The sequence below is a fragment of the Pelobates fuscus genome, chromosome 1 (genome assembly GCF_036172605.1).
Source record: "Pelobates fuscus isolate aPelFus1 chromosome 1, aPelFus1.pri, whole genome shotgun sequence".
Lineage (NCBI taxonomy): Eukaryota > Metazoa > Chordata > Amphibia > Anura > Pelobatidae > Pelobates > Pelobates fuscus.
The window spans coordinates 425,295,204-425,309,593 of NC_086317.1; the positions used below are offsets into that span (position 1 = coordinate 425,295,204).

Here is a 14,390-nt window from a genome sequence, read left to right on the forward strand (position 1 = left end):
TAGAATTTGTTGTACCGAATCGACTCGGAATCCCAGGAATTCCATCTGCTGAGATGGTTGTAGTACCGATTTCTCCCAATTCACTAGGAAGCCTAGGTTCTGTAGGAGGTGCAGAGTCCACGACAGATGTGATAGTAGAAGGGATCTCGTTACAGTATGAGGATATCGTCTAGGTAGATGATGAGACGAATTCCGTGTAATCTGAGGAATGTAACCACTGGTTTCAATACTTTCGTAAAGCCCCAGGGGGCGGAGGATAGACCAAAGGGAAGGCAGCGGAAGCGCCACTTCCTTGTGTCCCATTGGAATTGTAATAGGTTCTTGTGTGTAGGAGTTATCGGGATCGTGAGATACGCATCTTGCAGATCGAGTTTCACCATCCAGTCTCCTGGGAGAAGGAGGTCTCGGAGGCAGTGAATGCCCTCCATTTTGAAATGATGGTATCGGATAAAGGCATTGAGGGGTCTTAGGTTGATAACCGGGTGGACACCCCCGCCTTTCTTTGGTACTAAAAACAGGTTGCTTACAAAACCTGGGGTATCTAGAGGGATTTCCTCTATGGCATTTTTGTTGTGAAGGACCTCGATCTCTGCGGAGATGAGGTCGCGGTGTGACTGTGGCATGTGTGGTACCCGTGGAGGGGATTCCTGAAAGGGAAGACCCGTCAGTTCTAGGTGGTAACCCTCTACAGTCTGTAACACCCAGCTGTCGGATGTGATTGTGGCCCAAGTCTGTGTGAACAAAGCCAACCTGCCCCCCACATTTATATGGGAAAAATGGGGAAAAATCGTACTCACCATAAGGGCGTTTTCCTGGGGTTGTACCTCTGCCGCCGCGGGCATTCCAAGCTCTTCCTCGAGAGGGGAAGAATGGTGTATATGAACGTTCCTGGCTTTGCCTCTGTGTGTTGAAGGAGCCTCTGCCCGGTCTGGAGAAACCTCGGGGATTGCGGCCGGGTAGACGGCTCCTACCTCTACCGGCCCCACCGAAAACCTTTTGGTGGAAGACCCTTTTTATGGATGATTGGGCTTTATCCAGAGCCGTGAAGGTTTTGACATAGGAGCCTAGGTCTTTGACGAATGATTCGCCGAATAATAGACCCTTAGCCGCGGCCCCTGGCTCAGTGGAGGCCATGCTCGCCAGTTTGGGCTCAATTTTCATCAGGATAGCCTTCCTGCGCTCCGTTGACATGGCAGTATTGGCGTTGCCAATCATGCAGACCAGGCGTTGGAGCCAGCCAAATGCCACCTCAAAGTCTAATGGTGCCTCACCCGACTGAGCTGCTTCCAGCAGTTCATACAGTTTAGTGACGGGACCCAGGGTGTCTAGGAACTTGTCCTGACAATTACGGAGGGAATAGTCCAATCCCCTTCTAGGTTTCCAGCCGGTTTTGGCTAGAAACTGGACTAATTGGGGGTCCACTTCTGGGGTTTTTGCCACAGCATCAGGTATAATGGGTCGGGGGCATTCCGCTCTCAACTTATTACGGCCCTCCTGAGAGAGGGACTTGCGTACCCTGAGGGCCAGGTATTGGGCGATGTGTACGGGTGGTTCCCACTCAGCAGAGCGTGGGTGTCTCAAGTTGTCAGGGTCAAATAGCGGAACCTCTTTAGGGTCGCCTGTAGGCTCTGCCTCGGGCGCCTCTGAGTGCGCCGAGGTACGTGTTGGCGCCAAGGGGAATTGTTTACCCTGCAGGCCTTCGCCCTCTGAGAGCTCGTCCTCGTACGGATCAGAGTACGGGACGTCAGACCCCTCTTCCCCCTCCTCGTCTGAATCAGACAGTATATCTCGGGCTCTTGCCCGTTTCCAGTCTCTGGTAGCCGTAGCTCGCCCAGAAGCTCTATTGCGCGGTTGTTGCGCGCCATCATGGACAGCCTGAGGCGTGTCAATCAGAGCAGGGTCAACCTGCATGGGGGGGGGGTCTTGTGAGTGCTTGCGTTTGCCTGAAGCCTTGCGTCCTGACAAGGTCCCCTCAGGGGGGGTATGAGTCAAGGCAGGGGTAGTGTGGGGCTGGACCTGCCTGAGCGCTTGTGCGATGGAGTCTGAGATGGTAGAGGACATAGCTCCCATGGCTGATGATATGGCCTTAGAAATAGAGTTGGACATGGTGGTGTCCAGGAGGCATTGAAATTCTTCCGAGCCCATGACCCCAGGGTCAACTATGGGGTCAGGGATAGCATTGGCCATAGAGGGGCTAAGATTGCCAGGGAGTTTATCCCCAGATTGCATGGTAGCAGGATGAATGCAAGTGAGAAAATAACAAATGAAGCTAAAAGGTGAACTAGAGTACTAGGATTGATTAACCCAGGTACAAGATGGGAAGGTACAGGGAGATGGAGGGTAGCTCCAAAGAATAAAAGGTTAGGAAGACACTGTACCCGCCTGGAGAGATGAGAGGATCGAAATCAGCGTGCAAGAATGAACCAAAGCACGATAAACGGATCATAAGATGGCCGCCGCCATAACCGGCGACCAGAAACCAATAAAATGGCCGCCGCGAGCTACCGCGCATGCGCGCTGCTCGCGAGCGGCGAAAACGAAAGTAAAATGAAATCGCCGCGCGGCCGAAAGTAGGTCCGGCCGCCGGTGCTGAAAATAGTGCCGGGAAGCGCCGTGGGGGGTGTCAGGATCGGGACAGGGATCCAACACACAGAGTACAAACAGTAGAAAGGTACGTATACCGGGCCTTAGAATGGCCGGACTAACGTACATAGAATAACAGAGAATAGTCAGAGGCAAGCCGAGGTCGAGGGAACGAGAAGACAGGTAAGCGAGAGACAAGCCGGGTCAGAGGGATAACAGAGATAAGCAGAATAGTACAACAAGCCGGGTCAAAACCAAAGAGAATACTAGAATACAAGAGCACTGAGTGACTAGACAAGCTAGAACCACGACAGGGCAATGAGCTGACGAGAGAAGCAAGCTTAAATACCCTGAGTCCGGAGAGTAGACACGCCTCAGCTGGGTGCTGATTGGATAAAGCCAATAGATTGGCAGGTCGCTCGGGATAGCGTCAAGACGTCACGTATCGGGCGTCATGTTAGAAAAGGAAGCGGATCCCTTGCGGCCAGCGTTAGAATGACTGGATGGACCGCGAGGAACGGGAGATATGGCGTGTCTAGACGGATAAACAACTAAGTCTCTACCCTTCTCAAAGGTAGAGACCTCAGGTGCCCTGACAGTACCCCCCCTCTCAGATACGCCCACCGGGCGGAAGGAACCGGGACGAGATGGGAAGCGGGAGTGAAACGCCCTGCGGAGACGAGGAGCATGGACGTCCTCCTGAGGTACCCAGCTCCTCTCCTCGGGACCATATCCCTTCCAGTTGACCAGATACTGTAATCTTCCCCGGGAAAATCGGGAATTGATAATGGAGTTGACCTCGTACTCCTCCTGACCGTCCACCTGAACCGAACGAGGTGAGGAAACCGTAGAGGAGAATCTGTTGCAAATCAGTGGTTTCAGCAAAGACACATGAAAGGAGTTGGGAATGCGTAAGGCCGACGGCAGAGCTAGGCGATACGCAACCGGGTTGATACGAGACAAAACTCTGTAAGGACCTATGTACCGAGGCGCAAATTTCATAGAGGGAACTTTTAAACGAATGTTCTTAGTACTCAGCCATACTCTGTCCCCAGGAACAAAAACTGGAGCCGCCCTTCTGTGTTTATCAGCGTGTTTTTTGAACAACATAGAATTATGCAGAAGAATTTGACGAGTCTGATCCCACAACTTCTTCAGATTGGCGACATGATCATCAACCGACGGTACTCCTTGGGAAGAAGAGACCGAAGGAAAAATGGAGGGATGAAAGCCATAGTTCATGAAGAAGGGGCTGGAACGAGTAGAATCACACACGAGATTATTGTGTGCGAACTCTGCCCAAGGAATCAAACCGACCCAATCATCCTGGTGTTCGGAAACAAAGCAACGCAGATATTGTTCGATCTTTTGATTAGTACGCTCAGCGGCTCCGTTAGACTGAGGGTGATATGCAGAGGAAAAGTTCAATTTGATACCTAATTGAGAACAGAAGGATCTCCAGAATCGTGAGACAAATTGAGAGCCTCTATCAGAAACGATTTCAGAAGGTATCCCATGTAAGCGAAAAACTTCTCTCGCAAAAATCTCCGCCAATTCAGGAGACGTGGGGAGTTTAGGCAACGGCACAAAATGAGCCATCTTAGTGAACCTATCCACCACCGTGAGAATAACAGTCTGTCTCTTGGAAGCAGGTAAATCCACAATAAAGTCCATGGCCAAACAGGACCATGGTTTTTCAGGAATGTCCAAGGGGAGCAACAAACCACAAGGAGATGCGTGAGGCTGTTTAGTCCTGGTACAAGTCTCGCAAGCTCCGACGAACTCCTTAATATCCTTTCGTAAGGAAGGCCACCAGAAATCCTTGGAGATCAGGGAATAAGTCTTGCGAATGCCAGGATGACCAGCCACCTTGCTTTCGTGGAAACACTGTAAGAGCTCCAGTTGGAGTTCAGGAGGAACAAATTTTCTTCCCTCAGGAGTCTGTCCAGGTGCCAGATGCTGTAAGTTCAAGATCTGGGCAAGCAACGGAGAATGGATTTTGAGACTTGTGTTAGCAATAATATAGCATTGGGGTACTATAGAGGACAGAACCGGTTCGGAAGAAGCCAAAGGTTCATATTGGCGAGATAGAGCATCGGCTTTAGAATTCTTTGAACCAGGCCTATAAGTAAGAACGTAGTTGAAATGGGTGAGGAATAACGACCAACGAGCTTGCCTGGAAGACAATCGCTTGGCCTCTCCAATATAGGACAAGTTCTTGTGATCCGTTAAAATAGTAACAGGATGTAATGTCCCTTCCAATAAATGTCTCCATTCCTTTAAAGCCTTGATAACAGCTAGTAGTTCTCTGTCACCAATGTCATATCTGCTCTCAGCACCAGACAATTTTTTAGAAAAAAATCCACATGGATGTAATGGTTTATCCACACCTAGCCTTTGGGATAGGATAGCACCTACGCCAGTCTCCGAGGCGTCTACCTCAAGTAGGAAGGGAAGAGTGGTATTAGGGTGAACTAAAATTGGGGCGGAAGCAAAAAGCTCCTTGAGAGTTTTGAAAGCAAGGAGAGCTTCCGTGGACCAATTCTTAGTATCAACCCCCTGTTTGGTCATATTGGTGATGGGCGCAATAATAGAAGAATAACCCTTAATAAAGCGCCTATAGTAATTGGAGAACCCAATAAATCTCTGAACGGCCTTGAGACCCTTGGGTAGAGGCCAATCCAGAATGGACTGGAGTTTATCTGGGTCCATCTTAAATCCCTCCCCAGAGATCACATAACCGAGGAAATTTACTTGGGATTGATCGAAACTACATTTCTCCAATTTGCAGTACAGACCATGTTGAAGAAGTTTGTGCAAAACCCTTCTGACCTGTTCGTGGTGAGTCTCAATCTCTCTAGAATGTATGAGTATATCGTCCAGGTATACAATAACACACTCCTGCTGAAATTCCCTAAGAACCTAATTTATCAGATCCTGGAATACAGCCGGTGCATTACATAACCCAAACGGCATAACTGTATATTCATAGTGACCGTAACGAGTATTGAACGCCGTCATCCACTCGTGTCCCTGCTGGACTCTCACCAAGTTATATGCCCCTCTGAGATCTAACTTGGTGAAAATAGTAGAACCCTTTAAACGATCAAAGAGTTCGGTAATCAAAGGAATGGGATAAGCATTCCTAATGGTTATCTTGTTCAAACCTCGATAATCAATACAAGGCCTAAGTGAACCATCCTTCTTTTTAACAAAAAAAAATCCAGCCCCGGCAGGGGAGGAGGACCTCCTAATGAACCCCTTGTCTAAATTCTCGTGAATATACTCCTCTAGAACAGAATTCTCTTTAGTAGATAACGGGTATACATGACCCCTGGGAGGCATGGTACCAGGGAGTAGGTTAATCTTGCAATCAAAGGATCTGTGTGGAGGTAAGGTATCGGCTCTCCTTTTATCAAATACTGCCTTTAAATCCAGGTACTGAGGCGGTATTTGAGTCTCTGTAGGATTAGAGGAGTTAGCCGATGTGTTCGCCAGGCAAAGGGGCGAGACCTTCCGTAAACATTTTTCTTGACAATTCTGACCCCATGAGATTATCTCCCCTAGCTCCCAATTAATGATAGGATTATGTCTCTTCAACCAGGAGTACCCCAGGACTATGGGAATAGAAGGAGAGGAAATGATCAACAGGGATAGGTCTTCCTCATGCAAGATACCAACAGTTAAATTAATAGGTATGGTCTCACGGAAAATAACAGGCTCAAGTAAAGGTCTACCATCTATGGCCTCAACGGCCAGAGGTGTCTCCCTTAACTGGGATGGGATAGTATGCTTGTTAACAAAAACCTGATCGATAAAGCTCTCAGCAGCTCCAGAATCAATCAAAGCCATGGTTTTTACTACTCCCTTCTCCCAAGTCAAAGAAACAGGTAGCAGAAGCCTGTGATCTTTATAATTGTGAACAGAGGACAAAATAGATACACCCAAGGCCTGTCCTCTAGAGAAACTTAGGTGCGAGCGTCTCCCGAACGATTGGGACAATTTAGGCGTAGATGACCTCTGTCACCACAGTACATACATAAACCCTCCCTTCTCCTGTACTGTCTCTCCTCCTCTGTGAGGTGAGTATTCCCTATCTGCATAGGCTCAGGGAAACGTGAGGTTTCGATCTCAGAATTTCGAAATGCAGGAGCTAGTTTAAAGGAGGGTCTACGAGTTCTATCTCGAGTGTTCTGCCTCTCTCTTAAGCGTTCATCAACGCGAGAGATAAAAGAAATTAAATCCTCCAAATTCTCAGGGAGCTCTCTAGTAGCGACTTCGTCAAGGATTACATCTGATAACCCATTTAAAAATACATCTATATAAGCCTGTTCGTTCCACTTAACCTCTGCCGCCAAGGATCTGAACTCTAGTGCATAATCCACAAGTGTTCGATTTTCCTGTCTAAGGCGCAACAGTAATCTAGCTGCATTGACCTTCCTACCAGGGGGGTCAAAAGTTCTTTTAAAAGCAGCTACAAAGGCATTATAGTTATAGACTAACGGGTTATCATTCTCCCATAAAGGATTAGCCCATCGCAGAGCCTTCTCAATGAGTAACGTAACAATAAATCCAACCTTCGCTCTATCTGTAGGATAGGAGCGGGGTTGTAATTCGAAATGGATGCTGATCTGGTTCAAAAAGCCACGACACTTCTCAGGAGAACCGCCATAACGTACTGGTGGAGTAATACGAGAAGAAGCACCAACAGTAGCTACTTCTAGACCTGAACTTACAGGAGAGATCGAAGGAGTACGTGTCTCCTCTGGTGGGTTACTAGCACGAGACAATAGCGCCTGTAGTGCTAGGGCCATCTGATCCATCCTGTGTTCCATGGCATCAAACCTGGGGTCGGAAGAACCAAGCTGACTGTTTGTACCTGCAGGATCCATTGGCCCTGTCGTAATGTCAGGATCGGGACAGGGATCCAACACGCAGAGTACAAACAGTAGAAAGGTACGTATACCGGGCCTTAGAATGGCCGGACTAACGTACATAGAATAACAGAGAATAGTCAGAGGCAAGCCGAGGTCGAGGGAACGAGAAGACAGGTAAGCGAGAGACAAGCCGGGTCAGAGGGATAACAGAGATAAGCAGAATAGTACAACAAGCCGGGTCAAAACCAAAGAGAATACTAGAATACAAGAGCACTGAGTGACTAGACAAGCTAGAACCACGACAGGGCAATGAGCTGACGAGAGAAGCAAGCTTAAATACCCTGAGTCCGGAGAGTAGACACGCCTCAGCTGGGTGCTGATTGGATAAAGCCAATAGATTGGCAGGTCGCTCGGGATAGCGTCAAGACGTCACGTATCGGGCGTCATGTTAGAAAAGGAAGCGGATCCCTTGCGGCCAGCGTTAGAATGACTGGATGGACCGCGAGGAACGGGAGATATGGCGTGTCTAGACGGATAAACAACTAAGTCTCTACCCTTCTCAAAGGTAGAGACCTCAGGTGCCCTGACAGGGAGACAGTGGAGTCCCGTCGGCGAAACCAGTATGGAGTGACCGGGGGGGGAGCCCCAACCGGAGGGGGGGGGCGGGAGGGAGCGAAAACAGATAAGCCCAAAGGTGGAAGGGAGGGCAACACGGTCACACAAGAGGTATAGTAAAGGCACAGTAAAAAAACAGATAATGGAGTAAACTAGTGGGAAAAAAGGGGAATAAACGTTAAAGTCTATCCCAATATAAGTAAAAAACCGGGTTATATACAGCACAATAACAGAAAATCCCACCAGAGCACATTATAGATAAAAGGTGTACTTATCTCCTGAGGAAGCAGCGAAGAAAGAGGAAGAAACAGGAAGTGCTACACCTTATATACTAAGGGGGTGGATACCCAGGATAGCACTGTCAATATGCTTATGTTATTTGTTCTTTTTTATCTCTTTTGCATATATCTCTCTTCGCTGCTGAGGGAGAATTAAAGAAAGAGAAGCATAATAGGAGCCTCCGTGTCTTTAATAAAATTTAGAGCAATAATGGCTGAAAACAGCACTGCTTACTTTTGTGGATTACATTTTCCCTTACAGACTTTCGATTCTCGGAATCTCACTTTGGGGAGATATGTGTAATTTGTGGATGTGTGTGTCTGAATGTCAGTGTGAATGTCTGTGTGACCCCAAAATACACGCCTGCGATAGAGATTTGAGCCTATCCTAGTGAGACTCACCTCCATGTGAGTGGACCTTATTACACCAATATTCACTCTTTGTAGTGATATATTACACTATATTTCCATCTCTCCCCCATAGATTATATATTTCATTTTTGGGGGGCTAAGTGATTGGTGTTAAAGCACTCCACCTCTTTGACTGGGGTTGGTTTCTATACCACACAGTTTAACGCTGTTTTATTATCATTTATGTTAAGGAGTGAGAAACTTACACGCTGGTGGTAGCAGCTCATATATATTTGTACCAATATTGTTTACACAAAATACCTATTGTTGTAATGAATGTCTGTGTGAGTGTATGTACGAGTGTCAGTATGAGCCTGTGCAGGAATGTAAGTATAAATCTGTGTAGTATGATTGTCAGTATGCTTATATGTATGCTTGTTAATTGGTCTGTGATTGTGGTGTATGCATATTAGCATCTTGTATATTAATTTGTATCTTTGTATCAATTAATGTGTGTTTATGATTGAGTGTTACTATGTATTCACGCTCGTGGGGTTGTGGGGGGGCTTCTTACTAACTAGTTGGGGGTATGTGCAAGCTATGTATGTGTGCCAGTGGCTAGTGATGTGTGTGTGTGTGTATAGCTAATTGCATGTATGTGTTTGCGTGAATGACAGTGTGAATGAATGTAGGCGGACAACACAAATGGTATGGATGGCACTATTTCCTGATACTCAGCTAAAAACGAGTAAATGTGAAGGCAGTCAACTTTTCCACGGTTTTGACAACCCCTAACGGATCCCTTAAAGGTTCACTGTCATTTTTTTTCTCTCAGTTTTCCTTTTCTTATGATTTTACTTTCCGCAGCCTTTATTATTTATTATCTTTTCCTCCTTGCCCCAGATATCAGATATCAATATCCAAATTTCATAGCAACAATTCAATCACATACAAATCCCTCTGCTACCTCTTGTCTCATCTCCCTAGTTTAACCTTTAGATCAGTGTTTCCCAACCCAGTCCTCAAGGCACACCTACCAGTCCAGGATTTAAGGATTACCCAGTTTTGTCTAAGGTGTTTTTTCTTTTTTTTCTAAAAACACCTTAGACAAAACTGGGTAATCCTTAAATCCTGGACTGGTAGGTGTGCCTTGAGGACTGGGTTGGGAAACACTGCTTTAGATTGTAAGCTCACGGGCAGGGTCCTCTACCTGTTGTATCGGTCTGTTCTTATTGTGTTTTTCCTTTTACCAATTGTACAGCGCTGCGGAATTTGTTGGCGCTTTATAAATGCGAGTAATAATAATAATAACAATCTTGTATATGTATGTAAACAACACACAATTTAGCAGAAATTAGTGATAGATTGAATGTATGAAAAGTGTCAAAATGTCATTGGGGCTTCTAATTTAAAAAAAAAAGATGTATTTTTTTTATTTGGTAGTTATTGGTTTTATGATCACTGTTAAAGTGTCCCAGTCATGGTATCTATACCTTAAATTACAGAAACGTTAAATTTCATCTTTACATTGTGCTAGTAGAAATCCAAGCGTTTTAATTTAATGCCTCTTAAAGTTTTTGTTCTTCCCTCACCCGTCAATCAATCCTTAGTATCTAAGTAGAGGGTTGAGTGTCAGGGACAGCAAAAGAACCCTCCCATTTCCCAAAAGTAGCTCTCATGCTCATTGACACTCTTTAACTCCCCAGCAAGCAGCATTTCTCAAGCTTTCAGAGGGAATAGGATGCTCTGATGCCTAGGTACTGACCCTGAAACCAATTTGTTGGTGTGGAGCAGAGCTGGAGCAACTGCAGGCTGCATAGATTATATCATTACTATCCTGGGAGCTGTTAAATGTCAAAGTAAACCTTTCATGGCAGATTCACTTTAAATAATGGAGGGTAGATTAGAGAAACATATATATATATAGTATACCTTCATTTCTCAAAATTCTTCCAAATGTCCTGATGAATCCTGCTTGTTTTCCCATCATAGAAAGGACTTGAATTCTGGATTTAACACAATCCACTGGAAACACAACTAGCCACAAGGAGATCCCTCCAATGCCTCCGCTAATCATCAGGGGAAGAACCCCTAGGAAGGACAAAATGTTAATTTTGGATAAATTATAGTCAATTAACTTGTATTGAAGTAGAACGATAGATAAACATAGCATGTTAGTTGGCAATTGCCATAAGCTTACACAAACAAGTAAATCACTTTCAATATCAATATAACAATAATTGTTATGGTAAATAAAAAAAATAGGCATTCAAGAAATGTGTCTCTTTAAATACATCTCAGAATAATCACTCTTTTAGATAAATTAATTAGCACTTTCTTGACTTTCATTAAAAAGGAACTGTTACATTGGATATACAAATATGTTTGAATCCCCCTCACCCCCCCCTTTTTTTTGTATATTAGATTATTAATATTGCACTCTAGAATCCTTCGGAAAAACCCTTCGGAAAAGGCGCAAATGTAGATGTATATGTATTCTTCGTGCAAATAAACTCACATTTCCCATGATTTCAATTTGGACAAATTCCCAAACTGAGCGCTATTAAAGTTAATCTTTTTAAGCAAACTCACATCACAAAGAGAATCTAACTATTATTCACTACATTATTATTCACTAAAGTGAGAATTGAAAGTAAATTTCACATTTAGGTCCAAAGTGGTCAAACTCGACACATTGCTGAATTAGATAATTTTTCTGGTTTGGCTGTTTTGACCTTACTTTTTTAATTAATTTTGAATTCTCACTTCAGTGAATAATTTTGTAAGAGGTAAGTTTTGATTGAGATAAATTTGTCTACCCTAAGCTGTATAATGAATGGAAACTGAGGAAACTGTATAATGAATGGTGAATCTTTCAACAATTATTAGTCAAGATAGCTACACCCAATACCTGGATCAGTTGGTGCTAAGCTGACTTTATATATAGTTCTGCTCACTATTTAACAAAACAGTATATATCAGTAGCATATATTGGGATGACTGTACTGTAAAACATAAAAAATATAAACAAGACAGGTCCTCTTCAAATCATTATTAGCAAATCAGTCATCTGAATAATCTTTAAAGCTTCTAGCATAAAAATCTCCATCTCAGCATTTTCTAAAAATTGTTCAGCGGTTTACTGCATGTTGTTGTCAGTTACATTGCTGTGTCATAAGTATTTGGTGTGCAAAAGCATAAAGCACCTGACTAAGCAGGGTGAGTGAAATACGCGATGCAAGCACCAGTGGAAGGGGAACGTCAAGTCAGAAATACAGTAAATCAGTTTCCAAACATGTGTCTTAGGTGTAATCTGGATCTACTTGCCGTATAGAAGATTGTGAGCCTCCCTAGAATGTCTGCTAATCAAACTGACAGTTTTCTCGAAAAAGCTATTTAGTTACTAAATTGAATTTAAACGTTGTAATCCGGTGTATCTTTGTTTATATTTCTTCCTATATGCAGATTAATATACCACAGAGTATTTGAATAGATATCCTATCAGTAATCCATCTGAGCTGCCAGCTGTAGAGCAGGTAGTTGCTCTCTTATTTGAGAGTAATGCCTAACCACCATTCTATCACAATACTGTATTATCAATGTTGTTATCCATCAGAGTTGCCAGTTGTAGAGCAGGTGGTTGCTCCATTATTTGCGAGTAAAGCCTAGCCACCATTCTATCACATTACAATACTGTATTATCAATGTTGTTATCCATCTGAGCTACCAGTTGTAGAGCAGGTTGTTACTCCATTATTTGTGAGTAATGTCTAATCACTATTCTATTATCAATGTTTTATGCATCTGAGCTGCCAGTTGTAGAGCAGGTAGTTGCTCCATTATTTGCGATTAAAGTCTAACCGCCATTCTATCACAATGCAATACCGTAATATCAATGTTGTTATCCATTGTTATCCATCTGAGCTACATATTGTAGAACAGGTCATTGCTCCATTATTTGTGAGTAATGTCTAATCACTATTCTATCACAATACAATACATATTATTAATGGGTTTTTTCTTTGTGTACACACCCACTGTGGATTTCATCTCTGCTTACCATTGTAAGTATATGAATGTATGTTGTTCTTTATAAAAATCATCTTATTGTATAGCACATTTAGTTTGTTCTTTATTATAGGTTTTTACAGTTTCAGAGAATAATATGCATATTTGTTTTCCTGCTTAATTTTATTATTTATGTATAAACTCATGTTATGCCATAATATGCCTGTTTCTCTCACTTACCACTTACTGTTAAGATTTGGGAGTTCAAGCTCTGCCCATTGTCACCTTCTACCATAAACCAACACTATTTTGCTTCAATAAAATTCCAATGTAGTGTTTATCAGGGTCTTTCGCTAACGTCTGAATTTTTGCTAATTAAATTTAGGTGGAATAACTGAGGCATACATAGCTGATTTGGAAGAATTCTTCAACTCTATAAAGCTATAGTCACACCATGGCTTATTTTTCCATTTGGATTTCATTCCCCAAAAATCAGTGTGTAGAGAACAGCCATGTAACAGTTTTGAAAAGATAAACACTCAAAAGCACTGAGTAGATGTTGCAGAGTTTTGTCATAATTTAATATTTTCACAGTAGTATGTTCGGTAGACCGTTCCCATATGGACATTCAGTTACTTGTAGGACATGTATCTCCACCTCGTGAGAAGGCGCCTTAATGAAAGTAACCTCCTCGGAGGCTCGTGATGGGGTTGAATACAAAAATAAATGCATCATCAGAATGGAAAGTAAGATAGAGGAAGGAGTAAATATGTAGCATTACCTACCCAGTTCATCTTTTGTTTTCTCTCCAGATATAAATAATGAGCGTCCCAATTCATAGCCTCCAAAAAAGAAGAAGTATCCGGGCACTTCTCTCAGCAGCGTTGCGGACAAACCGTGATAAAACCCCATTGGACCATCTGTACGTAGAATACTCTTTACCACTGACCACACTGTGCTATGGATATTACAGGACTAACAGGTTATTATGGTTATTGCATGTCAGTTAGAAATTACAACTTCCACCAGTCTCAAAAGAGATTTGTCTTTTAAATCCTGAATCAGAAACCCAGGATGGCAATATTTACCTGAAATACATACTTTGACATTATGTGTCTTTCATGTTATAGGATTTATTTATTAATTTTATTTTAGGGCTAGGTTCAGGCTAGTGCAGCACAGGGAAAATATTGTGGCTGATATCCTCAGTTTAATTCTTCTCCCATAAATGATTTGCTGGGAGGGAAACTGAGGAGAGAGAATTGCACTAGATCGGTGATTTCCAACCCAGTCCTCAATTACCCCTTACAGTCCAGAATTTAGGGATTACAATAAAAGACACACCAGGGTGAGCCCTAACTCCTGGTCTGTTAGGGGGTACTTGAGGACTGGGTTGGGAACCCCTGCACTAGATTATTTAAATTGGGAATTCAAAGTAAATTTCAAATTCAAGTTAAAATAGCCAAACCGGACCATACTCCTGTCATCTATCTTTCCACTTTGGCTACTTTAGCTTTCAATTTGAAATTCACTATGAATTCTCACTTTAGTGAACAACCTTGTGTGTGTCTCCCCAGCCCCTCTCCTGTGATATGAGTATGGAATTTAAAAACATTATATGCTTACACTGATCAGCAACAACATTAAAACCACTGGCAGATTATATTGTTACAATGGC

General features: G+C 43.5%; 2 protein-coding genes across 2 annotated transcripts in view; both read right to left on the reverse strand.

Annotated features, from left to right (window-relative positions):
• Positions 1 to 14,390, reverse strand: part of LOC134570919 (mitochondrial ornithine transporter 1-like) — a 184,756-nt gene that overhangs the window by 58,153 nt on the left and 112,213 nt on the right. The window lies entirely within an intron of this gene.
• LOC134570900 (mitochondrial ornithine transporter 1-like) overlaps positions 1 to 14,390 on the reverse strand; it is a 30,645-nt gene that overhangs the window by 4,002 nt on the left and 12,253 nt on the right. Inside the window, exons 4-5 of the mRNA XM_063428898.1 lie at positions 13,498 to 13,670; positions 10,637 to 10,795 (exon numbers count right to left, since the gene is read on the reverse strand). Coding sequence (XP_063284968.1) covers positions 10,637 to 10,795; positions 13,498 to 13,670 — 332 coding nt within the window. The remainder of the gene's footprint in view (positions 1 to 10,636; positions 10,796 to 13,497; positions 13,671 to 14,390) is intronic.